The sequence below is a fragment of the Lepidochelys kempii genome, chromosome 27, assembly GCF_965140285.1.
Source record: "Lepidochelys kempii isolate rLepKem1 chromosome 27, rLepKem1.hap1, whole genome shotgun sequence".
Taxonomy (NCBI): domain Eukaryota; kingdom Metazoa; phylum Chordata; order Testudines; family Cheloniidae; genus Lepidochelys; species Lepidochelys kempii.
The window spans coordinates 10692925-10718024 of record NC_136406.1 but is presented as its reverse complement, the minus strand read 5'-3'; the positions used below and the strand labels follow the sequence as shown (position 1 = coordinate 10718024).

Sequence of the window (25100 nt, the reverse complement as noted above, 5' to 3'; positions counted from 1 at the left end):
TAGAAGAACCAGTGATGCAAGGGACCATGACCAAGAAGAGTCTGCATAATCATTATCTGAATTGCACTCATGGTTGGAGGCCCTGGCCAAGATCAGGGCCCGTGGGGCACAGTGAGGTGCAGAGGCATAGGAAGAGAGTTCCTGCTTGTAGGAGCCACCCATTGTCTATGGTCTTAGACGGTACGTTCTCCAGGGCAGGGACCATTTCTTTGTTGTGTTTGTACAGCGCCCAGCACAACAGGGTCCTGGCCTCTAGGTGCTATTACAATATAAATAATGATACATAATTATAGCACTCAGCTCTTATAAAGCTTTTTCCATCTTTAGATTCAAAGCCCTTTACAAAGGAGGGCCAGATTAAAGAATTTTGGGGCCCTGTTCACAATGGAAATTTGCTGCCCCTCCTTCCTTAAACGAGACAGAGAAGGTGTCCTAGGCACAGCTACCTCCCAGAACGGAGGTTCTCAAGCGGGTGGGGGGAGGGTGCATCCAGCCATCTGATGATTTGGTAGTCCTGGTGGAAGTAGGAGGGCCAAGCGCCCGGCTGGAGCACCACTCACTCAAGTTTGGCCCAGTCATCTCTCCATCATGATGGAGGGCAGACAGCCAGGCCAAATTTGAGCAAGCAGCATTGCATAGGGTTGTAGCACCATTCAGTTTGGGGTTTTCTTTCCCCCTCCAGGTGGGCAGGGGCCTATGTGCAAGCACACATTGGTTAGTCCAGGCCTGTCAGTATCATTATCCCCATTGTACAGATGGAGAAAACTGAGGCCCAGACAGGGAAGTGACTTGCTCTAGAGCACCCAGACGGCCAATGGCAGAACCAGCAATGGAACCCCAGTCTCCAGAGCCCAGTCGCCTAGCCACTAGACCACAGTGCCTCTCCAACAGGAAGGGGGATTCCCCCAAAAGGTGAAGTCCCCAAAAGACCTGGCCACTAAACAGCGAAACCACTATTTGTCTTTTGAACTCCCTGAAGAAATAAAGCGTGGAGCCAAACGGCACCTTCTTAGCAGCAGATGTGTCCACTTCCCTGCTGCAGTGAGCTACAGTTTACAACTTGCAAAAAGAACAGGAGGACTTGTGGCCCCTTAGAGACTAACCCATTTATTTGAGCGTGAGCTTTCATGAGCTACAGCTCACTTCATCGGATGCATTCCGTAGAATTCAGTTTACAACTTGCTACTCCCGTGGGGGACTTCCCCCACCAGCCGACCTGTTCCCCATTGCCTTGAATGAGTCCTCCTCTAGTGGCTGATCTGGCTCACTGGAGCCTAGACCGCTGCTATTTCTGGACAGCTATTTATAGACTCCCCACTCCCCTACTCCGGTCACAGCTGGAAAGCAAAGATTCAGTGCCGCATGGAGGAAGAACGCATCTCCCCCCCCAGTACGGCCTATCAAGAACAGAACGAGGCAGAACTGAAAACTAAACATCCAACCACGCGAGGATTCCAGGCCCTGCTGTCAATATCCCCGTCGTGGGACGACACCTCCCCGTCTGCTGCTGGACAAAAGTGAAGTTTTCCGTTCTGGAGCGTGGGACGGACCCAAGGAAAATTCCCCAGGTGCTGGGGCGTGGGGGCTCCACTCGCCGACAGAGACCCAGGCTCTAGGGTAGAGTTGGTGCTTTTCCAGCCCCCCTGCCAACCAGGCCAGATGTTCCAGAGTGCTCAGCCCCCCGTGAGGCACTAAAATAAGTGGCTGGATATTCCCTGCTCGGCAGACGCCGAGCTCTTTTGTAAGTCTGGAGGCCAGCAGCGTCGCAACGGAGACGCTGGGATGCAGGTGGATGTTAGAGCACTTGGGGAAAAATCAGAAGGCTGAGACCAGCTTCAAGCAGAGCAGAGCTCCTGCCCCCCTATAATTATAAGGCAGCAGCTCTTGGGCTGCACTGTAGAACTTCACAAGCGGCCCTCTGGTTTGCTAACAGGACAGAGGGATGAGTAGATGGGCAGATGGATGAGGAGGTGGAGGGACAGACGCACAGACAGACAGATGGGGGGACAGACAGACTGGGGGGGATGGACGGACAGACAGACTGGTGGGGGGTGGGGTGGACAGGCCGGGGGATGCAGAGACGCACATAGACAAGCTGGGGGATGGACAGCTGCGCATAGGCATGGAGAGGGCAGGGGTAGGGCAGAGAGACATATGCAAGTGGATGGCCAGATGCACATCTGCATGGAGGGGGTGGATGGCCAGAGCGACTGATGGGAGGATGGGCAGATGGGCATAGGTGCTGGAACTGGGCGGAGGGGGGTCGCTGCGCCCCCTGGCTTGAAGTGGGTTCCATCATATTCAGAGTTTACAGTTTGGTTCAAAGAAAAGGAGTACTTGTGGCACCTTACAGTTTCCACGGTTTGCATCCGATGAAGTGAGCTGTAGCTCACGAAAGCTCATGCTCAAATAAATGGGTTAGTCTCTAAGGTGCCACAAGTCCTCCTGTTCTTTTTGCGAATCCAGACTAACACGGCTGCTCCTCTGAAACCAGTTTGGTTCAATGGCTGTCAGCACCCCCCACTGTACAAACTGTTCCAGCACGCCAGGTGGATGGACGGACGGGTGGGTGGACAGGTAGATGGGTGAATAGACTGACTGGTGGGAGGGGGTGGACAGATGGATAGATGGGTGGACAGATGGACTGGTGGGGGGGATGGACGGACAGACAGACTGGTGGGGGTGGGGTGGACAGATGGGGGGACAGACAGACTGGTAGGGAGTGGGGTGGACAGATGGGGGGACAGACGGACCGGTAGGGAGTGGGGTGGACAGATGGGGAGACAGACGGACCGGTAGGGAGTGGGGTGGACAGATGGGGGGACAGACGGACCGGTAGGGAGTGGGGTGGACAGATGGGGGGACAGACGGACTGGTAGGGAGTGGGGTGGACAGATGGGGGGACAGACGGACTGGTAGGGAGTGGGGTGGACAGATGGGGGGACAGACGGACTGGGGGGGTGGACAGATGGGGGGACAGACGGACTGGTAGGGAGTGGGGTGGACAGATGGGGAGACAGACGGACTGCAGGGGTGGACAGATGGGGGGACAGACGGACCGGTAGGGAGTGGGGTGGACAGATGGGGAGACAGACGGACTGCGGGGGTGGACAGATGGGGGGACAGACGGACTGGGGGGGATGGGGGACAGACAGACTGGTGGGGGTGGGGTGGACAGATCGGGGGACAGACAGACGGGGGGATGGGCAGACAGACGGACGAGGGGATGGACGGACAGATGGGGGGACAGACGGACGGGGGGATGGGCGGACTGGTGGGGGGATGGGGGGGACGGACAGATGCGGGGACAGACGGACGGGGGGATGGGCGGACTGGTGGGGGGATGGGGGGGACGGACAGAAGGGGGGCGGATGGGCGGACAGGACGGCCGCCTGGACAGGCCGACAGACGGACCGGGCGATGGGGGCGGGGCGGCCGCTGTCCCCGCCCCGGCCCGGGCGGTCGGAGGCCGCGGGTCCGGCTCCCGGAACCTCCCCTTTAAGGCGGCGGAGTGACGCGCGCCCGCCGGGCGGACAGGCCGCCCCGGCCCCGCCCTTTAAAGGGGAGGTTGCCCCGGGCCTGGGGGCGCTGCCGGCGCGGCGGGGGTCCCTGTGCCCGGACCGGACCCGACCGGACCCGCGCCTCGCCCCGCTGTGCCGCCGCCGCCCGAGCCCGCGTCTTGCCGCGCCGGAGCGCATGGAGGGGGGGCTCTGCGCTGCTGCCATGGTAACGCCCCCCCCGGGCAAGGGGGGGCCAGGGCGGCCAAACACCCCGGCCCCCGCCCCGGCATGGGAGCGCCAGGGGGTGGGGGGGAGCTGGTTACCCCTTGGGGGGGCGCCCCCGCCCCCGGGGGAGGCCCTGGGGGGAGCTGGTTACCCCTTGGGGGGGCGCCCCCGCCCCCGGGGGAGGCCCTGGGGGGAGCTGGTTACCCCTTGGGGGGGCGCCCCCGCCCCCGGGGGAGGCCCTGGGGGGAGCTGGTTACCCCTTGGGGGGGCGCCCCCGCCCCCGGGGGAGGCCCTGGGGGGAGCTGGTTACCCCTTGGGGGGGCCCCCTGCCCCCGGGGGAGGCCCTGGGGGGGTGGGGTGGAGCTGGTTACCCTCGGGGGGGCCCCCCCGCCCAAGGGGAAGGCCCTGCTTTGTTTCAGGGAGCCTTGCAGGTGAGGTCTAGTGGCATTGGCAGGGCTGTAATACATCTGTATCTTGCATGGTGCATAACTGTGCCTGACTAGTCCCATTCGTCTTTCCTTTGCCTGAACATCTGCTTCAGCCATGGGTTGGGAAGAGACAAGCCCCTGCCTTGCGAAAAATAGAGCTGTCTCTGGCCTGCCACGGGCCCCTTTGGGCTTAACCCCCAAAGTAAAAGCAAAGAAACCTGGCGATTCCGGTGTTGCATAAGAAATGGGCAGAGAGGCTGCCATCTGGGGCAGCACGTCCTTGCAAACGCAGCTGTCTCTCTCACTCTGTCCCAGGCTTGCAGGCTGCAGAAGCTGTTTGCTGTGGAAGGGGAGCTCGAAGACGAGGTGAGGAAACGCTTGGGAACTGCTGTGGGCCAGGAGAGAACTGGCAGGCGAGGGCGGAGCAGGAGTCTTGCTTTGCTGGTGAAGCAGGCTGCTAAGGTGTTGGTGGGCTGGCTCCTCAACTGAGCGACAGCCATTTACACCAGCTGAGGGCCTGGCCCGGAGAATCTTGCCTCCTTCGTCGCATGCGACGAAGTGGGTATTCACCCACAAAAGCTTATGCTCCAATACGTCTGTTAGTCTATAAGGTGCCACAGGACTCCTGGCTGCTTTTACACATCCAGACTAACACGGCGACCCCTCTGATACTTGCCCCCTAGTTCAGCTCAGGTTTCAGAGTAGCAGCCATGTTAGTCTGTATTCGCAAGAGAAAAGGAGTATTTGTGGCACCTAAATTTGTTAGTCTCTAAGGTGCCACAAATACTCCTTTTCTCTTAGTTCAGCTCAGTCCCTATTTACACCACCCCGATAATTAAGTCGGGGGGGATTCACTTGCAAGGCGTAGTTTAGGTGGGACCTGTCTCCCCTCCCTGAGCTGAAGTACGGGGCTGTGTAGAATCTGTGATGTACTCTTGATCGGCAAGTAAGTAAAAGAAACCACTCTGGCTGCTGGTGACACCAACAGTTATCAAAGGACACGCTAACAAAATGTCTCTCCCAGCTCTCAAATGGTGTAAAGTACATGTATCTAGCAAGAGAGAAAAGGCCTGCAAACTATGGACCCGATAACTGCCATTGTCTCTGCGCTGTGTCAGGTCCTTGTGTCCAGCCGTGCTTTACGGTCTGGTCCAGGGCTGACAATAGCAAGTCTCTGATCTTAGGACCTTTGTACCTCTACTGGGTTTTTAAGTTAAAGGGCCAGGTTAACTGAGTCACTGGCGCATCCCATGTAAAGAAAGCTTGATCTTTGTAGTGCCTTGTCTGCTTTTGCAGGATTTTCTGTCGGCCGTGGAGGATGCGGAGAACCAGTTCTCAGATTTGGTCCCTGCGAACTCAAGATGCTTGAGGCCCTTTTCTTCTGGTCCCAGAGACCCCGGCACTTTCCTGGCACCCGCTCACGAGTCCCCACTTCCTGCTCTTCCCAGTACCAGCATGCTGTCCCCAGTCTTTGGGCCGCAGAACCTTCCCAAACTGAGAGTTGGGGCTGATTGCCCCTCCAGCAAAACACCTGGCTTGAGGCCTCGGACGGTGGTGAACGATCAGACTGTGGAACCTCCAGCTGTGGGCTTCAAGGCTCTCAAGGCAGCCCCCACATTGGCGGCACCCGCCCTGCGCACTTCAAACCGCACGAGGGACTGCACACTAAGCTCGGCAGCAGGGTTTAAGTTTGTGAGCCGACAGCCTCCCCCCCTTGCTCCCCGTGATGATGAATTTGAAAATGACCTGTTCTTGGCAGCCTGCGTGCAGCCAGGTCCTGGGCCTGCCGTGGCTGCGAAGGGGATGCCCCCTCAGGTGTGCAGGAGGGACGAGAGCAGCCATGGAGGGACAGCCTTCAAAAAGCTTCGGGTGGGAGATCCAGTGGTAACTCCTAGCCCTGGTGGCTCAGTCTCTCTGCCGCACGAGGGGACTCGAGCCATCTCGAGGGGGGCAGACAGGATGCAGAATCTGTCCCCATTCCAGCAGGCGGATCCTGCGCTGAAGCTGAGGCCGAGCACGGCAGGTTCTTGCTTCTCTCAGTCTAGCCTGGTAGCTCCGGCTAGCTCCCTGGTGAATGCAGTCCCACAAGGCAGCACAGCTGCAGGCGTGTCTTGTGGCACCATCTCCGCTCCTAGGTGTCACACTTTGAGGCCTTTTCAGGCATCTGGGGGTCAGCCTGGAACCGCAGCAAGCAGCCCTTCAGTGGCTCCAGTAAAGGCTCCAAGCCTCCACTCCCCGGGGAGTGGCAATCCAAGTGGCCTTGGGAGTGGCAATCCAAGGCCACCAGCACCACAGATGCCCAGTCAGGGCTGTTCCACACCCAGAGGGCCCGGCAGCAGTTGGCGGCCACCTCTTAGGCTCCCCACAGGACCACGGTCCTTGATGACTTGTGTGGAGTCACCGACTTCCACCCCAAGAGCTCCCTCCTCTGGCTCTGCTGCTGCTGGGAGCCTGCAGACTCCGGTGGTCACCAATCACCTTGTACAGCTGGTCACGGCAGCCAACAAGACTCCCAGGGCTTCTGGCTGGACCCCTTCACGGGTGAAATCTCGCCGCTTCCCAGGACCTGCAGGGATCCTGCCTCATCAGGTAGGACACGTTGCAGAGGAGATGGCTGAAATCTCAGTGGGAAACGGCCACTCAAACAGGGACACCAAGGGATTGAACTAATCAGTGTGTTGCCTTTCAGGTGTGATCCACACGCTGCACCCACTCTCCACTGGCCCCAGAGCAAGCAAGGCATGGCTGTTGCTTCCCTAGATTTCCTTCTGCACGTGGGGTCATGGGGAGCATTACCTACAGCCTCCCATCTTCATGGTGATCAGAGAGTCAGCTACATAGCTATGTAGGCCCAGATCCTGAGAGGTATTTAGGTACTTCCCTCAATTTCAGTGGGTGTTAGCTGCCTAAATACCTTTGAGGATCTGGGTGGTAGTATCTAGATATAACAATTCATGCCCTAGGAATCCCCGACATTTAGAATATTTCTGGGGCAGTTGAAACCTCTGGACAACACTGGGGATAGGAACACTGCATTGCAGGCCGCTATCTTACTGTGATTAATCAGGGTCAGTATAAAGGGGGTTATACTGCTGTAAATATGACCTGTGAGTAGATCAATAGGGGTGAAAGAGGTGATTGCTGGGTGATTGTATCTTACCCCGGCATCACTGAAGCATAGAGAGTTTTTGCTTATATTTGATATGTGAGGCACTGCTGAGCGTGAGCTCTCATAGGTTCAAGCCTTGTGTCACTTTCACTTTCCAGATCTGGTGCATTAGCATGAGATGGCAATGTCTGGGTTATAGCCCCTGCAGGAGCGGGCTGTTTGGATCTGCACCCAGAGCTGTGCTTGTTTGGGATTGGACATGTGGTGGTCATCAGGAAAGTGTGTGTGTGTTTTAAAAAAAAAAAATGGCACCACCTTATTCAGCAGAACTGTCCCCATTGTGTGTGCTGGGTGCTGGAGCTGCTTTCTCAACTGGTGGAGGAAGGAAGCTTTATTTACTTCTAGGCTCACAGCCTCTCCCTTGACCCCAGTTTCAGAGACCCCAGTCCAGCCTTAACTGTCATTCTTTAAATAAGATTTGTAGCAGAACCTCTTTATGTTTTGAAGGATTGTTTTTGAGGCCCCAGAGACTTGCTATGAGAGATGTAAAATGTGTTAATTGCCTCTGAGTGTGTCCTGAGCACATCACAAGTACAGCTCCTTAGCTGGATTAGGAAGTAACAGATGCTTCTCTCTTTCTCTCCTGCTCTCCCCTAAGTATGGTGGGAAAAATCTGGAGGAAATCCTGATTTCCACTCCTCAGACTCCAGCCCATGGAGCACTGGCGAAGCTACGGACAGAGGTAATACCCCTTTTTCCCTGTCCCCCACTCCACACAGCTCTAGCAGAAACCGCATCAAAATTGAGCACAGCACCCCAAAGTGTGTCGCTGCTCCGTGCTAGCTGCATCCAACAGCAGCATGAGGCATGGTACCAAAAGCTGCTCCTGATCAGGGTCTCATTTGCCTGTGAGGTGTTGGTTGAAATACACCTTAGCAAAGCCAGAGATACCCAAAAGCTTCAGAACAGTCCATGGATCTGGGCAGCAAATAGTCCACAGGTACTGGTCCCTTGGCATTGTGGCTTTGGTGATCTGCACTCCTCAGCTGCTGCAGTCAGATGTTCTGCTAGGAACTTCTCAGAGCAGACATGCTAATCTTCCCTGTGACAAGGGCATTTTGCTGCAGCTGGAGGCTAATGGACCACTTGTTTTCTCCTTGGGGCAGAGCATTGTCCATTCACCCCAGGCCTCTTTCCAGAGTGATAGACGGACCTGAAATGTCAGATGAAATAGCTTAGACCTGGATTAGAACTTTTCTCACAGTTCAGGGGTGGAGTTGGAGTAGGGATCTCTGGCCTGCGCCATCTCCATTAAACAGCCTAGAAATGAATTGGAAAATACAGACTAATGGGTCATCTCACCTGTCCCCTGGCAGGGTACAGGATTCATTGTTCCCATAGGAAGTGTCCAGTGCTTTGTCCAGTTCCGACTCCCACCAGCAACTGTGCTGGCTGGTGTCTAGGCTCAACTGCAATGACTGTAAATAAAACCATGAGCCTGGTGGGGCTTATTGGACCATTTGAGCCATGTTGGGCCAGCAAACTGGGTTTGCTGCTAATGTCTTTCTTGGTATGTCTACACAGAGACTACAGCAGCATAGCTACGCCCCATAGCTAGGCTGGCATAATCCTGTAGCTCAGATGCAGCCTTACACCGACGGAAGGGGTTTCAGTTTTCTCCATCAGCGCAGGAACGCCACCTCCCTGGATGATGGGCACTAGGTCAATGAAAGCCCCCTTTGTCAATATAGCTGCATCTATGTCAGGGTTAGGTTCAGCATACCTGGATTTTTCACACCCTTGACTAATTTAGGTATGTCAGCCTAATTTAAGGGTAGACCAGATGTCCAATATGGGTAGGGTTGGCAAAATTTGCGCGCTCGCTCTCTTTTTTTTAAATGTGACTGAAAATAGCAATGTTTATTTTTAAGCATTTTTTAGATTTTTATCTATTTAAATTTTCAAAGTTGTGGGAAATTCTGGGGAGGGGATTCAAAGTCATTTAATGACACTAGACCTTGAGATTCAAAAAGTTAAAGCGTTACAAGCCGTTAACACACGTTATCAACATCCCATGTCAAAAATACAAAAGAAATCTCCTTACATCAGCCAATCAGATCTGTTAATTTGCTAGTCCATTTGTAACCAGCCTGATTCAAAAGGCGAAATCCCAGGGTTCTGAGTAGTTCTCAAGTGGCATTCCTCTCTCTTTGCCTTCTCTATATTTATTGATTGTGGGGGGGGGGAATTTGTTGGCTTGTGTGTATGTTCGGTGAAATCGACATTTATCAATAACCATCTAATCCTTCCAAGCCTAGATCTGGGAACCTGACCCAAATCAAAAAGTAGGATCGTGCCAAAATAGTGCTCGTGAGTAGCATCAATTCGGTGGGAGGGTCCGCTCTCGTTCCCCTAATGCTCTATTTAGAGCAAAAGCTTTGTCTCTGCCTAGCCAAAGAGATGCTAGTACAAGATCAACTCTAGGTTGATTCTGAACATAGTGACCATATCCATCCTGTGACTCCAGGAAGTGCCGAGTTCCCAGCAGCCAATCGAGGAGGACTTTGGAAAAGGCCCCTGGATTGCCATGAAAACCGAGCTGCGGTTGGATGAGAGAGACCCCTCCTGTTTCCTCAGGACATACAGCGTGGCCATGGTGCTGAGGAAGGTAAGGAGGGGCCGGTGCTGGGTGTGAAGGCTGCTTCCTGGAAAGACGAGTTCAATCTGCACTGGCATCTCCCCCGGGCTTTTGCCCAGGCTCTCTAACCACCGGATAGTTTCGGCTTCCCCTGCCGTGCTGTGCAGATCCAACGAGACAGAACTGGGTCCAGCATCTGCTACCTTCACGGAGGCCTGCAACAGCCTCCTCTGCGTAGGGCAGATGTGCCTGATCTAACTTGTCTGAAGCAGCAGTTAGCTGGCAGTTTCCAAGTTGTCACCAGGACACTAGTAACTGCTGGTGCTGTTCTGTGAAACAGCTATGCAGCTTGAGTTGAGAACCCTGCTGGCCCGCACGCCTTGACCACGGGAGCGCAAAGCTAATCTGGCTTCAGTTTAGCCGTCGTTCAGTTAAAGGCATGTTCAGTAGCCCCATTTTCACAGCCACGGTAGTGTCCCTGTTGCTGTCCCAGGGAGCTAGGACCTGTCATCTGCAGGGCATGGGATCCCAGGATAAAACACTATCCCGTTGTCCCAGGACTAAGATGCAGTGACCCATGGGAATTATCATCTCCCTGCACAAACAAGTGTCTTAAAAATGGTTGTTAAAGGCTCATGCACAAAATACTTTTTTATATGGGCAGCCCCTCATGACATTTTTATCTTCAGAGCAGTTTACAAACAGTAGTCAATCCTCATGCAGACATACGCTGGTGTGGTGCCTAATACACTCAGATGTCTGCTATAACCAGGTGATTATACTTGATTGACCACATTCAAATAGGCACAGGTGCTTCTATCTAGTGAATGATCATCCAGAACTCAGCACCTGTGGATAGTTGAGTCTCATCCCAGTGTTCCACCTGGCTAACCACAAGTGCCTGTGACAGGATTTTGGGCTTCCCTCTGACTTTGCCCATGTTCATTGCTAATGCTTTGATTGAAATAAGCAATTTGATCTTGTATATCCGGGGTAGCCAGCCTGAGCCAGAGAAGGATAACTCAGTGGTTTGAGCTTTGGCCTGCTAAAGCCAGGGTTGTCAGTTCAATCCTTGAGGGGGCCATTTAGGGATCTGGGGCAGAAATTGGGGCTTGGCCCTGCTTTGAACAAGGGGTTGGACTAGATGACCTCCTGAAGTCCCTTCCAACCCTGATATTCTATGATTCTTAAGGAACCAGAATTTACCAATGTTCATTGCCAAAGAGCCACAGTAATAAGTCAACAGCCCCCCATTAGCTCTTCTCTCCCCCCCCCCGCCACCCGCTCCCAGTGCCTCTTGCCCACTGGCACCTCCCCGCAAGTCCCGATCAGCTGTTTCGTGGCATGCAGGAGGCTCTGAAGGGGGAGAAGTGAGGGCACGGCAGGAGGAGGGGAGGGGGCGGGAAGGGGTAGAGTGGGGGCAGGACCTGTGGCAGAGCTGGGGTTGAGCAGTGAGCACCCCCCGGCACATTGGGAAAATTGGAGCGTGTAGCTCCAGCCCCGGAGTCGGGGCCTGTACAAGGAGCCGCCCATAGTAACTTCTGAAGAGCCGCGTGTGGCTCCGGAGCCCCAGGCTGGCCACCCCTGTTGTGTATCCAGCAGGAGCACTTGTACGTGGGCCCTCATACCAGTACGCTGCTGCCTCCTTCAGAATTTTTGGCCCATTTCTTTACAGTGCAGTGAGAAGTGTCTAGAGACAATGACTGAATTATTCAGTCCTACCTGCTTTACAGCTGTGGGGTAAGAGGTGGAAGTCGTGTGAGAGGAGAGGGGCTCGTGAAAATAATTTAGTCCCAGATCAAATTAATTGGAGGATCAAAGTCGCCCGATTGAAGTGAGCATTGAAGTCTCTCTATTATTCAAATAGACACCTGCTAGCCACGTTGCAAATACACTGGCTTATAAAAAGCCACATGCACCAGACGATATTAACCTTACCCTCCCATCCACTGGTACACCTACACTCTGGGGGAAGTGCAGAATGGCGCACAGAAGTTGAAGGCTGCTGCTAAGCTTTGATCCAGGAGTGTCCACTCTTCTCGGCCTGAGGGCCACCTTGTCCTGTTGGAATCAATACTTATGTGGCAGATTCTCTGCCCCGTTCTGCTCCCTTTGTGCCACCCAGGCTGAGGAGCAGCAGGGAAGGGAGAGAAGCCCCTCGGAGCTCTCCTGGCTGACATCAGAGCTGTGGACTGTGTCCTCCTTTTAGCGATGAGTGTGGTTCGGACACTTCTGTTGGGGGGGCTCTTGGAACCCAGGCTGCATGATCAAACAGCAGCGATGTTCTTAGCACAGTTGCCCAGGAGGGCCCCAGGGTGGATGCCATGATCCTAGCCCACCCTTTTGGCAGAACACTCCACACAGGAGTGGAGCATCGTGCCTGGAGCCCTGAATTCCCCATGTCCCTGAAGATTTATTGCACTAATCGGTGTTCGTGGCGCCTACCGGCGCCCGTGGGGATTAGGATTCCACTGTGCTGGGTGCAGACCATGCAAATAGTGAGAGAGCCCCTACCCCGAAGCTCTTCCTGTGTCATAGCAGCGGGATTTGGGTACAGAGAAGGGAAGCAACTTGCCCAAGTCCACGTTGGGGGGTCTGTGGCAGACGCTGGAATTGGACCCTGATCTCCTGAATTCCCAGTTCAGGACTTTCAGCGCAAGGTGACTCTTCTTCTGCTGTAGTGAGTTGCCGTAGGCAGTGGTTCTCTCTCTCTGGCCTCTATGCAGGCAGCGCTGAAGCAGCTCCCGAAGAACAAGGTCCCCAGCATGGCGGTGGTGATCAAGTCACTGACCCGCACCAGCATTGACGCCGGCGCCGTGTTCAAGGATCCTACTGGTAAGGACGGAGGTGAACCCTTCGGGGTGAGAGTCGCTGGGGCAGGTGAGCAGGGCTGTGGACCAGCAAAGGAACTATAACCAACAGCTAATAGCTGGCTGTCCTCCTCGTACAAAGGTCTAGTTTCCCATCCAAAAAGAGATATCTAGTGCCTGCCCGCTGGCTTTCCTCGGGGTCTCCCTCGGTCTGTTCTGCCACCGTCACCCTGGGTTTCACCTGTTCTTCTGAACCATGCAGATGAGGCACATCCTGTTCTCCTGGTCAATGGCCCATCAGCTCTGTAGCCTGCCTCTAGCCGTGGCCTGTGTGGTGCAGAACACACACACAGATAGGATTGTGTCATTCTGTATGTAGGCGGGTTTGCGTCCTTTCCGACTCCTGTAGCAATCGGCTGCTGCCCCTCAAGCATGGGACTTGCTGCTCCCCTTTGTTCCAGTGAGCCATCCACTCTCTAACTCTGGCCTCCTGTTAGCTGTGAACTCTCACAGGCCTCTCCACGCTGCCTGGAGGAGGAATCGCTCATCGGAGATGGACGTGATCAGCTCGGTCCCATCTCCCAGGGGCCAGTACAGGATTGATCCTGGCAGTGTGTCCTCAAGTGGGCTCCTCCTTTGTAAGAGCCAGGAAGCTGGGATGGAAATGGCAAGATGAGGCGCATTGAATAAGTTTCACTCCAGCTTGCCCCCTTGTCCTGATTCCCTCCCCGTCCCAGGTGGCTTGTCAGCGCTCCCTCTTGGCTACGTCCTCGCAGGCAGATTTGCCCCATGCATAATGGCGCAAAGCACTGTGGCAGCCTGCTTGGCTTTGGTCTGACTGTACCTGCCCCATGTTGCTGACGAGTTCTCTGTCCTGCCTGCAGGAGAGATGCAGGGGACAGTGCACCGCCTGCTGCTGGAGGAGAGACAGAGTGACCTGAAGGCCGGTTCAGTGCTTCTCTTAAAGCAGGTACTTGAGGCAAAGGAGATTAGGGCCAGGGTTTTGTACTGAAGGACTCTTAGGTGGGTATGTTTTGTTCCTGGAGGTAGATCCCAATGGCAACAGGGATGCTTTTAGGGCTCCAGTTCTGGGGTGTGTGGATTTAATAAGGGGCATGCAGATTCATCTGCCACTAGTCACTGATTTGCATCCAGCTCCAGATGTCTCTTACTGCTTCCATTCTGAGATGAATGGGATAAGAAGGGAGAGCTCATTCATCTTCAAATAAAATCCTTCTGTAGGCAATGACCAGTTGGCACAGATTGTCGTCCCCCCCCAAGTAGCTGGCTGTCCTCAGAGGCCAGTGACTGAACGGGCCATAGAGTCTGAACTCACCTGGCTGCCCCAAGAGGGTGGGGAAGCCTATTAATCTATCCCACGCCGCCCCAGTTTAGGGTTTGGGCCATTGGTCTCCAGCACTGCCAATCATCTGTCAGAGGCTGGTGAAGACTGCGAAGCACGATGGAGGTGCTGATTCTTCTTCCAATGGCATCTGCCCATTCCCTCTCGTGGGGAGCACTGCTGGGAACAGGCAGAGGCCAGAGAACTCTAGGTCCAGGCGAATAGCCTTTCCCTCTGGTTGCAGGTGGGGGTGTTCTCCCCGTCCCACCGCAATCACTACCTCAATGTGACCCCCAACAACCTGGTGAAGATTTACCTGCCAGAGTCCGGGGACGGGAGCCCCCTGCAGCCGTCGCAGGAGCATGGGGAGATGGGAGACGGGACAGTACCAGTGTCCTCAGAGGTACGATTCAACGCAGAGCAGAGAGCTGTGCTGGATGGCAGGTGGGGGCGTTTCCTGTGTGTGTTGGACTCCGGGAGGAACCAATGTCCAGTCCTTGCAGGGGCGTATTTGGAAGGTAGCTGGGGAACTAAGGAGATTCCGCAGGGGAATATGTACTGACATGGGAGACCTCAGGAAATGAGGGTCTGACACTGAGAGCTAACAAAGGGAAAGCCCAGAGCATCTCACTTGTGTCTGGCTTTTTGTAGGTCCATAGTCGGGCTGAATTCCAGCAGGACTCCCCAGAAAATCTCTCCGGGGGGGCTTCCAACCCCAGGAGCACAGGGAGTTCCAGGAGGGATGGAAACAGCAGCTGGCGTACAAACCCATCGCTTGGAGGGTTATTGCCATGCCTGGGGAGGCATGGAGACGGCACATCGGGCTCAAACAGACCTTCCCAAGAGGAGCCCCTGGGGGCTGAAGCCTGTGACATGGGTAAGGCAGATTTTGCTGCAGATGTTATGGGCCAGGTTCCCCAAAGAGCTCCGCTTGTGGTGGAAGCTGAGCTCTCCTGAAAACATGGTTCCAGTGGCGGGGGCCGGGCACTCGAATCTGGCCCACCCACCAATGAGGCCAGACGCCTTCCACTGGTGCCATCACACGAGGGCCATGGCTGCCATCTGTAGGAAATCCCAGGAGAAAGTGGAAGACACGATGGCTCTTTCCCCTAATGTCGTCTTTTATTTTTCCCTTTCCCAAATGTGTTTAATCTTTCATAGAAGTGGGCCCATACATTGGGAAGTGTAACTCCTGGGGTGAAAGGGTTAATCCCCCAGTGACAGGGACTGGATGCCCCTGGGGATGAAATGGGAAACTTTAAGAAGTGGAGGAAGAAATGGACTTGAGCCCCTCTTCTTCTGTCTGTGCAGACGACCTGGATGGGCTCCTAGGACAGCTGCCAGAGGACTTCTTTTCTGCTTCTGCCATGGAGAGCAGCCAGTGACCCCCTCTAGAGCGATGACATGAAGATCCCCCAGCCACCACGGAGCTGGATGGTCACTCAGCCAGTGGCAGAATGTGGGCTGAATCCTGGCAGAGCAAGGACTCTGAACAGCAAGGTGACTCGTGTGCCTTAAGTATCCTGTATACATTTATGAATGGTAAGTTTGTTGTGCGTCTGGGAGCTGTGACGACAGGACCGTGCTGACGGATAGTCTGGGACTCCCGAACCAAACAGGGACGACGCCGGCAGCCCTGACGTGAAATGATTCCTGCCTTGCTACCTCTGGGCTCTTCCACCAGCACCCTGGCACTCTTTGCTTGGTGCCCTTGACTGATCACGACCCGCAAGTGACAGCTTTCCCTGCTTGTATCTGATTCCTGCATTAAATGGGTGTTCGGTACCTTTCACGTGTGATGCTCTTCCTTCCGCTGTCCTGCTTTCCACCCCTTTGGTTTTATGCAAAGCCAGCCTGTCTCCTAGCCAGGAGAGCATGGTGCTGTGGGGGGAGCATTGGAGGCTTCTGTTAACTGGAGCATGTCTTCTTTAAAGCATTAACTGAAGCTGGCTGGGTTCCTTCTGGGAGTGAAGGAATCCCAGGCCATGCTCCTGCAACCTGTCCATTGACCTCACTGGGGAAAGACACGTGCAAGGACTGCGTGATCCAGCCCATAACAGGACTGGAGCTGCAGATGAGGACAACGGAGTTCTTGATATTGAAGCTGGATCCTCCCTGCTGTTGAGCAACTGCAACTCCCAGCACTGAGAAGCAAAGGAGCTCCAGGATTGAGTCCACTGCTTCCCACAGACAAAGGCTTTTATCAGATGCACCTGTGTGAGCGTCGTTCTCCACTGGGCATTGGGATGGCAGCCAGGCCTGCCGGAATCCCTGTGCCGTGCTTGAGATAGTGACCGCGTCACTCGGCCCATGTCCTGAGTGCCAAGGCCAAGCTTTTAACCTCTGCTCCCCTCTCTTCCTGGCACCCTGCTGATCTGACCGTTCTGTTCTTCTTCTGTGACCTCTTCCCAGGCCCTGGTCTTAAGGGGATGCTGTCGGGTTGTGTTTTTTTTTTTTTTTTTTTTTTTTTAAATCAAATCAAAGACCTGTTAAAAGCAGCCCAGGGCTGGCATGATTCAGTGCCAGCAGCCATGAAGAGAAGGCCACGCAACAGGGAGACTCCCGCATGTGGCTGGAGGGAAGTGCCCGGTGTGCTAATGTTGCCTCAAGCAGGTTACCAATTTTTGTTTTGTTCCCCCCGGTCTATTTAAAAACTGCTCTTGAATTGCCAACACCATCAGTCATCAATGATGCCAGTGAAAACGTGGCTTGTGATTTAACTCTCTAATCTGTAGACTGGCGGGGTTTCCGTTCCTCCCACTCTTGCTCACTCTTCACTTGTGGACTGGAATTGAAAGGGCTTAAGGAAATACTTCACAATGTCCCTGGTTCCCTCTGTAGAGAGGTGACCTGCTTCCCCCTCGCAGGTGTCTATGATCGAGGCTACAAATTCTCCGGCCCGAGGGTTGTGTTCTGCACTGCCTTTTATTCTGAATTTGGCCTGGGGGTGGCTGTACAACTAGGAGAAAGAGCGGTTCCTGGCCCCGGAGAGCTGATCCTGAGAAGGGTCGACCACCTACGACTGCTCTTTGTTGGCACCTCTCAGAATTGAGCCCTGAGTCAGACAAGGTAATGGCTTAAACGCAAGGCCACGTGGTGACCTGACAGCAGGTGCCTGAGGGCCGCAGTGTGGCCATGCGAGGAAAGGGAGGCGGCGTGACACTACACCATTCAGCCTGGAGCAGGGCACTGAATGTCACCACTCTTCCTCCCCCCCCCCCCACCCTTGTGGACTCAGCCCCACTGCTCTGCGGGGGGTGTACGGGGACAACCCCGCTTCCCACTCGGGCTGCGTGTCTGACCAGAAAGTCTCCCTGGGCTGCTGTAGGCTTGTTCTATCCCCAGACTGCTTAAACTCCTGCCATCCAGCAACAGGCTACTGGCTCTAAACGCCACCGGCCCCAGATGGAACATGACCCTGCAGAAACTTCTGCTTACTGCCAGAGTAAGTATCCCCGCTATTTATAGCACGGCCTGGCTTTCTCTTCTGAATCAACAAGGGGAGGGGTTTTCTGCTCATACCCATATTCGCAAGCCTGAGGGAGGTGGCAGGGGGCACTAATCTGCCCGTCCCAGAGGCAAGGAGGCTGCCCTGGCTAAGCCCCGTCCCGCGGAGCCAAGAGAATGTCTAGGGAGACCTTCGCGTTCACTTCCTCCACCCTGCGCGCCCTGCGCCTACAGAGAGAGCGGCTGGAGTGGGAGGATCGTCGGAGGGCTCTCTCAAGGCAATGCCTGACCAGGAGGTTCCCACCGGCCACCAGCAGCTCCCTGCTCCCCAAGCCCGCCCGGCGTCCCCAATACTGCCGGGACCCTGCTGTCCACAACATCCTGTACACTGGGGACTTGCAGACTATCAAGAGCATCTTCAAAGACGAGGCTGTCGCGAACGTGATCGTGGAGATGGTCAGCGAGGAGCTGATGTGGGCGGCAGAGCTGGGTACGGAGGTGGGGTTTCTGCTCTGGGCTTGTGGTTGGAACAAACCCAGGGCTGAGTACTGCTTTCCTGTCCCCCACTGCCCTAGTTTAAATGATTTCCCCACACCCCTCGAACAGAGCCAGAGATCTTGTGCTCCCAAGGATGTGTCGGTTCTTGGGGCTTTGCTCCAAGTGTGGCAGAAAGGAGCCAAGCAGAGTTCGGCGAAAGCCCCTGGGGTTTCCTGGGTTCTTTGCTCATTCCTGAGCACGTGACTTCCACTGGAGAGCAGGGGATGGGCAGCAGGAGTCCTGGGTTCTAGTCCCATCTCTGCCACTTAGTTGCTGTGCAGTTGTTCATTTATTTGTATTACAGTAGCAGCTGCAATGTAGGTCTGTGGGCGCTAGGTGCTGTACATACATGTAGTCAAGAGTAGCTCCTTGTCCTGGAAAGTCTGCAGGCTAAATAGCCAAGGCACGTAAGTGGTGGGAGGGGAAAAACAGGGGCAGAGAGTTGGCAAAGATGCCCTGGCAGGGCAGCTTCCCTGCCAGGAACAGAGCTCTGGTTCCCTGACGCCCTGGCCCCTAAACCCCATTGCTTCTTGGATCTTGAGCAAGTTGCTCTGGTTCTCTCTGCCGTCTCCCCCTGCCTCGCTGTGACTCTGAGATCATGTGTGTGCTCAGCCCTCTGCAGGGGCAGGATCCCACAGAGGAATTCCAGGAAGTCCGGGGGGGTGGATTATGGTCAGAGTCGAGGTTGGCAGTCTCGATTTAATGACCATGAGTGGAACCCCAGGGCAGGGCGCTTTGAGATTCCCCTGCTCTCCTTCCCACCTGCCCCCCCTCAGGGTTGTGGGTGCTGAGCCCTCAGAAGAAGCACACCTCCCCCTTGCGGATCGCGGCAGCCAGAGGCTATCGGGACTGCGTGAAGCACCTGATTCTGCAAGGGGCAGAGGTCGACGCCGTGGTGGGCGGGAAGGCCGCCCTCCATGACAGCTGCATCCACCAACACGCTGACTGTGCCCAGCTGCTCCTGAGCTATGGTGCCAATGCCAACGTGCTGTCGGAGGAGGGGCTGGCCCCGCTGCATCTCTGCACCTCCCCGGAGACCTTGCGGTAAGTGTGCAGGTAGGGGTGGGGGAATGTCTTGAAGGGGAATTTCTACCCTAACCAGCAGAGACTATAGGGCAGGCAGGTCAATGACTTGCAAACTAGCTGGACTTTGGGAGGGGGGAAATGGCACTCCCCCAAGTTCTGCCCACAGGCAGAGATCCACCCACACTGGAGAAGCCAACACAAGGCTCCACCTTAGATCGTCACGCTATGCCTAGCTTAGATCAGTAGCAGAAGAGGTAAGTGATCTCATTTCACCGGTTGTCACTAGTCTTCAGAGTCAACGAGATGGGTCGCACCTCCCTGAGCTATTGTTTCAGCAGTCTGCAGACATTGCTGCCTCGGTTCCTATTTTGACGATTCTATTCCCAATGGTCAGGGCTAGAGGTGTGAGGCCAAAAGTCTAGTGATGACGTGACCCCATGACATGGGCACCTCTGGTTTTGGGTGGTCTCTTTGAGCTGCCCTTGAGGGGCCTGGCTTCCAGACCGTGCCCTCTGAAAATCCGCTCTCTGCCAGGTGTCCGTTGGAAACCCCCACAGAGTCACTTGTGACTTCTGAAAATCTTGGCCTTGTTTGTTTTTAAATGAAAGCGGAGATTGCGGCGCGTGAGTTGCAGCCTCCAGAGAAAAGCAACTGTTCAGCCAAGCAGCACATGCCAGCCTGACTCCCCCTCTGATCCCAGCTGGCCCCCTTGGCCAGCAGCCTCGCAGAGAAGCTGAGGGCTGTATGGGCCACAGCGAGCAAATGTCCCCTAGGAGAGCTCCTTCTGGCGCAGGATGGAGGCATGTGGTGTGAACGGTAGCCCCAGGGAATCTGTCTGCTGCTCCCCCGGCCCTGCGGATGCTGGATCTCCAGAGCCCTCTGACTAGGGTGACCAGACAGCAAGTGTGAAAAATTGGGACAGGGGGTGGGGGATAATAGGAGCCTATTTCAGAAAAAGACCCCCAAAGCGGGACATCTGGTCACCCTACCTCTGACACTGGCCCTGTGAGCAGCCAGTGGGGCTGGTGTGGTGGCACGAGACACTCCAGTCCCTGCCTGATGGGCGAGGGGGTGGTCATGAGGAAGGCTTGTGCTCCCAGCCAGCAAGATTGATCCAAGCACATCAGGGGCCCCGCTGCTGAGCCTGTGATTGCCAGGCCCAGGCACGCCCCGAATCTCTGTGCCCTGCGAGCCGCAGCCCCTGGAGTCCTGGGGAAGCAAAGAATGTGTCCAGAACCGGGTTGTGTCTTTGTGGCAGGAGCTAGGGGCTGGGGAATGGAGGCAACGCTAGCCTGGGCCGTGCCCTAGTTGGCATGGAGCGGCCCGGATTCCCCAGGGGACTCAGGCCTGAGCACAGGGTACTCCATGCTCCCTGCTGGGGTTGGTGGGTGGGGTGTAGTCTGGGCTTCCTTTGCCACAGTGCTGCCTGCCAGTCGCCCCCTGCAAGGGACGAGGGCTTAGTGCCGAAGCCAGGAGCCACCCCGTAGACCCTCAGCCCAGCGGAGCCTGACGCTTCCATGCTGGGCCCTCCCTCCCATGGAGCTTGGATCCAGCCAGCTCGCTGCCCCCAGCCTGAGCACGCTTGCCTCAGACCGATCGAAGCCCCAATTCATCCTGGGAGCGGCACCTGTTCGCCCCATGCCCCGGCAGCAGGACCTGAACCCAGCTTTCCCACCCAGCTTGGGAAGGAGAGAAGGATTCCCCCCACTTCCCGGCAGTCCCCCCCGCAGGCCTCGGAGCGGAAGCTGAAGCACCCCGGAGCAGCAGAGGTAGGGGCTGGGGAAGGGTGAGCCTGGCTGTGTGTTTTGCAGGTGCGCCGAGCTGCTTCTGGAGCACGGGGCCCTGGTGAACCTGAGCACCAGGGACCGGCGGACGACCCCGCTGCACGTGGCCGCCGAGCACGGCCTGGAGGCCCACCTGCAGCTCTACCTGGGCTACGGGGCCGCCGTTGCCCACCGGAACCGGGAAGGGGAGACGGCCCTCAATGCCGCCTGCGCCAGCTCCGACAGGCCTGCCGAGGCTGAGCGCTACTACCGGGTGGCCAAGCGGCTGCTGGAGTGCGGGGCCGACGCCAGGACGGCCGGCAGGAAGAACCACACCCCGCTCCACAACGCCTGCGGCAACTGCCAGCCCCGCCTGGTGGAGCTGCTGCTCCAGCACGGGGCTGCCGTGAACGTCCGCAACTGTGCCGGCTACGCGCCCATGGACTGCGCCCTGCAGGCAGTGGAGGAGTGCCCAGACGGGCAGCCCGAGAGCATCATCGCCACCTTGCTGGCTCACGGGGCGGCGGCCATCCACCCCAAGGTAAGGGAGGGAAATGGCCTGGGGGCTAAAGCACTGCCTGGCAGTCGGGACTCCGGAGGGAGGGGAGTCTAATGGTTAGAGCAGGGCTCCTGGGTCCTGTTCCCCTGTGCTCGGAGGAGGGAGTTGGGCCTAGTGATGGAAGGAGTGGAAGGCCATGGAGCCCAGACTCCTGGGTTCTGGCCCCAGCTTTGCCACAGACTCCCTGTGTGATCTCGGCAAGTCACTTAGGAGGCTCTCTGCCTCGGTTTCCCCATTTCTCACTCCTCAGAGTTGTGAGGCTGAGTTAATGTTTGTGAGGTGCATTGAACTCCTCGGGTAGAAACGAGTCACGTTGGCTAAGGGTGACCTCAAGAGAAGAGTAAAAGCCGGGGAAGGTGGGGGGTGAAATGCATCTCCCTTAATCCCCCAGCATCACCCTTGGTTGCTCTGATGATGAGGGCTAATAGGTCTTTTTTTTAATCTCTCCATCCTAATTCTGTATGAGGCTCCCTTTGTGCCTGGGAGACGGGTTCATGCTCGTGCTTCAGGGCATAAACCAGCCACTAATTGCTGGGGTTAGGAAGAAACTGCATCTATAGGATTGCTGTTCATTTCCCTTCTTGCATCTTCCTCTGAAGTATCTGGCACCAGCCATCAGAGGCGGGTCCCTGGCAGTTCCCAGAGCACCTACAGCCTTCCTGTAGGATCCCAAACCCCTTTGCCAACTACAGACCTACACAGTATAAATGCAGCCATGTGGTACAGCAGTGTAGGGAGAACCTCGCTCAGTGCAAGGGGGATTAAGTCCCTTCTGAAACGTGCACGTGGTAAGCTTTGCGTTTACTCCTTCCATTGTGCGTTCAGGGAGGGAGAGTTGAGTCCACGCTTGCTGGGATCTGACCCTGTGACAGCAGGAATTTCCCAGCGCTCTAGGGTTGAGGCCCACATCACTGCGCGATCGTCTCTGGCTCCCTCTAGCTTGGCTGGCACCCTCGCCCTCCTTGTGTTTCTCCGCCCTCCTGGCCAGTTCACCCTGTCCTCTGCTCTCTCCCGCCTGGCTCTCAGATGCTGAAGTTCTGCTCCTTGGCCCCTCGTGCCCTGGAAGTCGTGCTGAACTCCTACGACCGGATCCCGTCCTGCGATTCCTGGGTGGAAGTGGTGCCTCCGGAGATGTGGCAGGTACCTCCAGCTCGCAGCCTGCTTGGCACCAGGCAGGGCAGAGGTGCAGCTTGGGTGGTTCTGGAGGCCGAATGGTGGCTTGGCCCCCATATGAGGTGCATCTGGGGCTGCAGCAGGGCAAGCGTCTGCCCTGGAGGTACCTGCTGGGGACAGAGGGTTTTATGCTGCTGCCTAATATGCAGCCTGATGCTCAGTCTGCTTGGGGCTGTAGGCGACATGTTAGCCGTCCCAGTAGACATCTATATCGCATGTATTCTGCATAACCTCGAGAATTTGGGTCTTTGAGCAACTCGCCTGAGGGACCAGAGAGTGGGATCTGTGGCTGCAGGACAGTCTCCATAGCTTGGGACTTTTAAACCTGGTCCAGATAAAGAAACCCCCTCAAGGGGACTAGGTCAGTGGTTCCTAAACACCGCTCCATGCTGGTGATCTCATTGGCTGGGGGTCCTCCAAGGTCTAGAGAGGACTGGGATATAAGCGTGGAAGGGACCTCCTGGCTCAGAGTCCAGGCCCCTGCTGTGGTAGGCCACCCATCATATCATCCCATTCATAAATTTATCCAGTTCCATCTTAAAGCGAATTTGGTTGTTTGCGCCCCACCACCATGTTCCCCTCCCTCGGATGGCTAGAAACCTCATTTCCAGCCTTTATTGAGTGCACAATGGGGGACTTAATAAAGTGAGGGGCTTCTGGGTAGGAGATCTGCCTCTAACTCTGCGGAAGCAGCTTGTCTGCCTCTCCTTGCCCCTGTACTTAACTGCTGTGCTCTGTGATAGACGGAGCCTCGTTTAATCCTCCTTCCGTCCTGGCAGGAACACAACACGTTTTACGACTCTGCTCTCCAGATGACGAACCAGCCCCGGCAGCTGCAGCACCTGGCGCGCTGTGCCGTGCGAAAGCACCTGGGAGGACGGTGCCATTCTGCCATCCCCGAACTCAAACTGCCCCCGTCTCTGCGGGATTATCTGCAGCTCCCTCTTGAGGGCTACATCCGATGAAAGAGAAGATGCATCCTTCGGGCGTGATCTTTGGGGAATAGCTTTGAATTGCTGACGAGTGACTAGAGAGAGCCAGTGGGCTTCAACACAGGCTGAGATCCCAACGCATCAGGGGCTGTGTTCTGTCAGTTGACTCATGCCAAGTAGTAGCCCCGTGGGCTACTTATAGAGTAAGTTGCTGATCAGCATGAGTGAGGTTGGCAGAATCTAGCCTTTTCTGAATATACTTTTATAACAAGGTTTGGCTTATGCTAGCACCAGTTTCCACCCTGCTCTACTGCATATAATGTGAGGACAAAGGACGGTCCATGAAATTCAAAAGCAGCATACTTAAACCTGACACAGCAGAATATTCTTCCCCATGCAGTACCTAGTTAGTCAGTGGAACTCACTGCCACAAGAGATCATTGAAGCCAAGAGCTGAGCAGGACTCAAAGAAAGGACTGGACACTTCACTAGAGAACAAGGAAATGCTGAGGTAGAATAGCAAAGCCTTCTAAAATACAAGAGTCTCTATATGTTTAAACCCTTTCTGCTTCAGGCCACGAGCCAAATGCTGACGAAGGGGGTCAGAAAGAACGTCTCACTCTGAGGGGAATGGGGAATGTTTCATCCTTGTCCCTGGGGCAGGTCCTCCCACAGCAGCCTTCTTTTTGCTGGGTTTTCTGCACCTTCCTCTGAAGCAGCTGATACTGCCCCCTGCTGGACACAGGACACTAGGCTGGATGATCACTGGTCTGATTGATGTCTTTGGGGTTTTTTTTGTTTTTAAACCCTTCTTTCTAAATACCAAGAACTGGGGTCAGAAACTCCAGTCTTGGGGATGCCGGTACCCTCTGTAACCAGGGCATCGTTTTGGATCCACAAACGGGCCAGCAGCTGAAAAGCACAAAACATGAACGCAGATGGAATCTGCTGCCAGGTTTTGCAATGCCTGTGGCTAAGGCCTGATGCCTGTTGTGTGTATCCCTTCCAAACTGGAGCACTCTTAAATTCAGGAGTGTGGTGTAAAGACCTAAATGGACAGAGCCCTAGGGAGTACCAGCCCAGAAGCTCATCTTGTCCTGTGTCCAAGAATGGCCCGTTCCAGCTCATTCCGGAAGAGAGGTCAAGGATACCGCCAGTGACCAATAATGGAATAACCTCCCCATAGGGGAAGTTTCCTCCTGACCCCTCTGTTGGTTTATTCCTTGAAGCAGGAATGTTTTTAAAAATACCCAGCTCTCCATCTGTAAATCTCAAAGCAGTTAAAGGCAGGTCTGTTTCATTCCCCAGCTGTAAAGGGGGTAAACTGAGGCATGGGGCAGTAGAAGTGACTTGCCCAAGGTCACCCAGCAGGCCCGTGGTAGAGCTGAGAATCGATCCCTGCTCTCCAGTCCACTGCTCTAGCCACTAGAACACATTGTAGCCCTTCCAAGGGATTTTAAAAACAACCTTCTAATGGAATTATGGATGTTATTATCCAGTCTTTTAACTTGAAGCCTGATTATGTATTTTAATCTCATGAGCTCAAAAACTGCCTGCAGTTTGCCCTTTAGGGGCAGCCTGCGTTAGTTTCCCCATGTAAAATAAAAAGCT

At 55.4% G+C, this 25100-nt stretch overlaps 2 protein-coding genes across 4 annotated transcripts; both read left to right on the top strand.

The window, feature by feature from the left end:
* Positions 1-3541: 3541 nt before the first annotated feature.
* On the top strand, positions 3542-15842 carry HROB (homologous recombination factor with OB-fold). 3 transcript variants are annotated; one of them, XM_073325625.2, is made up of 10 exons: positions 3542-3726; positions 4469-4519; positions 5450-6742; positions 7921-8004; positions 9790-9930; positions 12627-12735; positions 13595-13680; positions 14297-14455; positions 14704-14929; positions 15364-15842. In XM_073325625.2, the coding sequence occupies exons 1-10, from the start codon at positions 3697-3699 to the stop codon at positions 15435-15437; spliced, it is 2253 nt and encodes a 750-aa protein (XP_073181726.2). In that variant the 5' UTR covers positions 3542-3696; the 3' UTR covers positions 15438-15842. The 3 variants fall into 3 exon arrangements, with proteins under 3 accessions (XP_073181726.2, XP_073181727.2, XP_073181729.2); XM_073325626.2 differs by lacking the exon at positions 14704-14929; XM_073325628.2 differs by lacking the exons at positions 13595-13680; positions 14297-14455; positions 14704-14929; positions 15364-15842 and adding an exon at positions 13448-13586.
* A 98-nt stretch (positions 15843-15940) lies between these two features.
* ASB16 (ankyrin repeat and SOCS box containing 16) lies at positions 15941-25100 on the top strand. Its single transcript, XM_073325629.2, has 5 exons — positions 15941-17989; positions 18813-19080; positions 20874-21366; positions 22411-22524; positions 23337-25100. The coding sequence occupies exons 1-5, from the start codon at positions 17677-17679 to the stop codon at positions 23520-23522; spliced, it is 1374 nt and encodes a 457-aa protein (XP_073181730.2). The 5' UTR covers positions 15941-17676; the 3' UTR covers positions 23523-25100.

Coding starts and splice junctions, on each gene's coding strand:
- ASB16 (XM_073325629.2), top strand. CDS start 17,677: ATGTCTAGGGAGACCTTCGCGTTCACTTCCTCCACCCTGCGCGCCCTG. Junction 17,990..18,812: donor GATGTGGGCGGCAGAGCTGG/GTACGGAGGTGG, acceptor GCCCCCCCTCAG/GGTTGTGGGTGCTGAGCCCT. Junction 21,367..22,410: donor CGGCGGCCATCCACCCCAAG/GTAAGGGAGGGA, acceptor CCTGGCTCTCAG/ATGCTGAAGTTCTGCTCCTT.
- HROB (XM_073325625.2), top strand. CDS start 3,697: ATGGAGGGGGGGCTCTGCGCTGCTGCCATG. Junction 3,727..4,468: donor GGCTCTGCGCTGCTGCCATG/GTAACGCCCCCC, acceptor ACTCTGTCCCAG/GCTTGCAGGCTGCAGAAGCT. Junction 8,005..9,789: donor TGGCGAAGCTACGGACAGAG/GTAATACCCCTT, acceptor CTGTGACTCCAG/GAAGTGCCGAGTTCCCAGCA.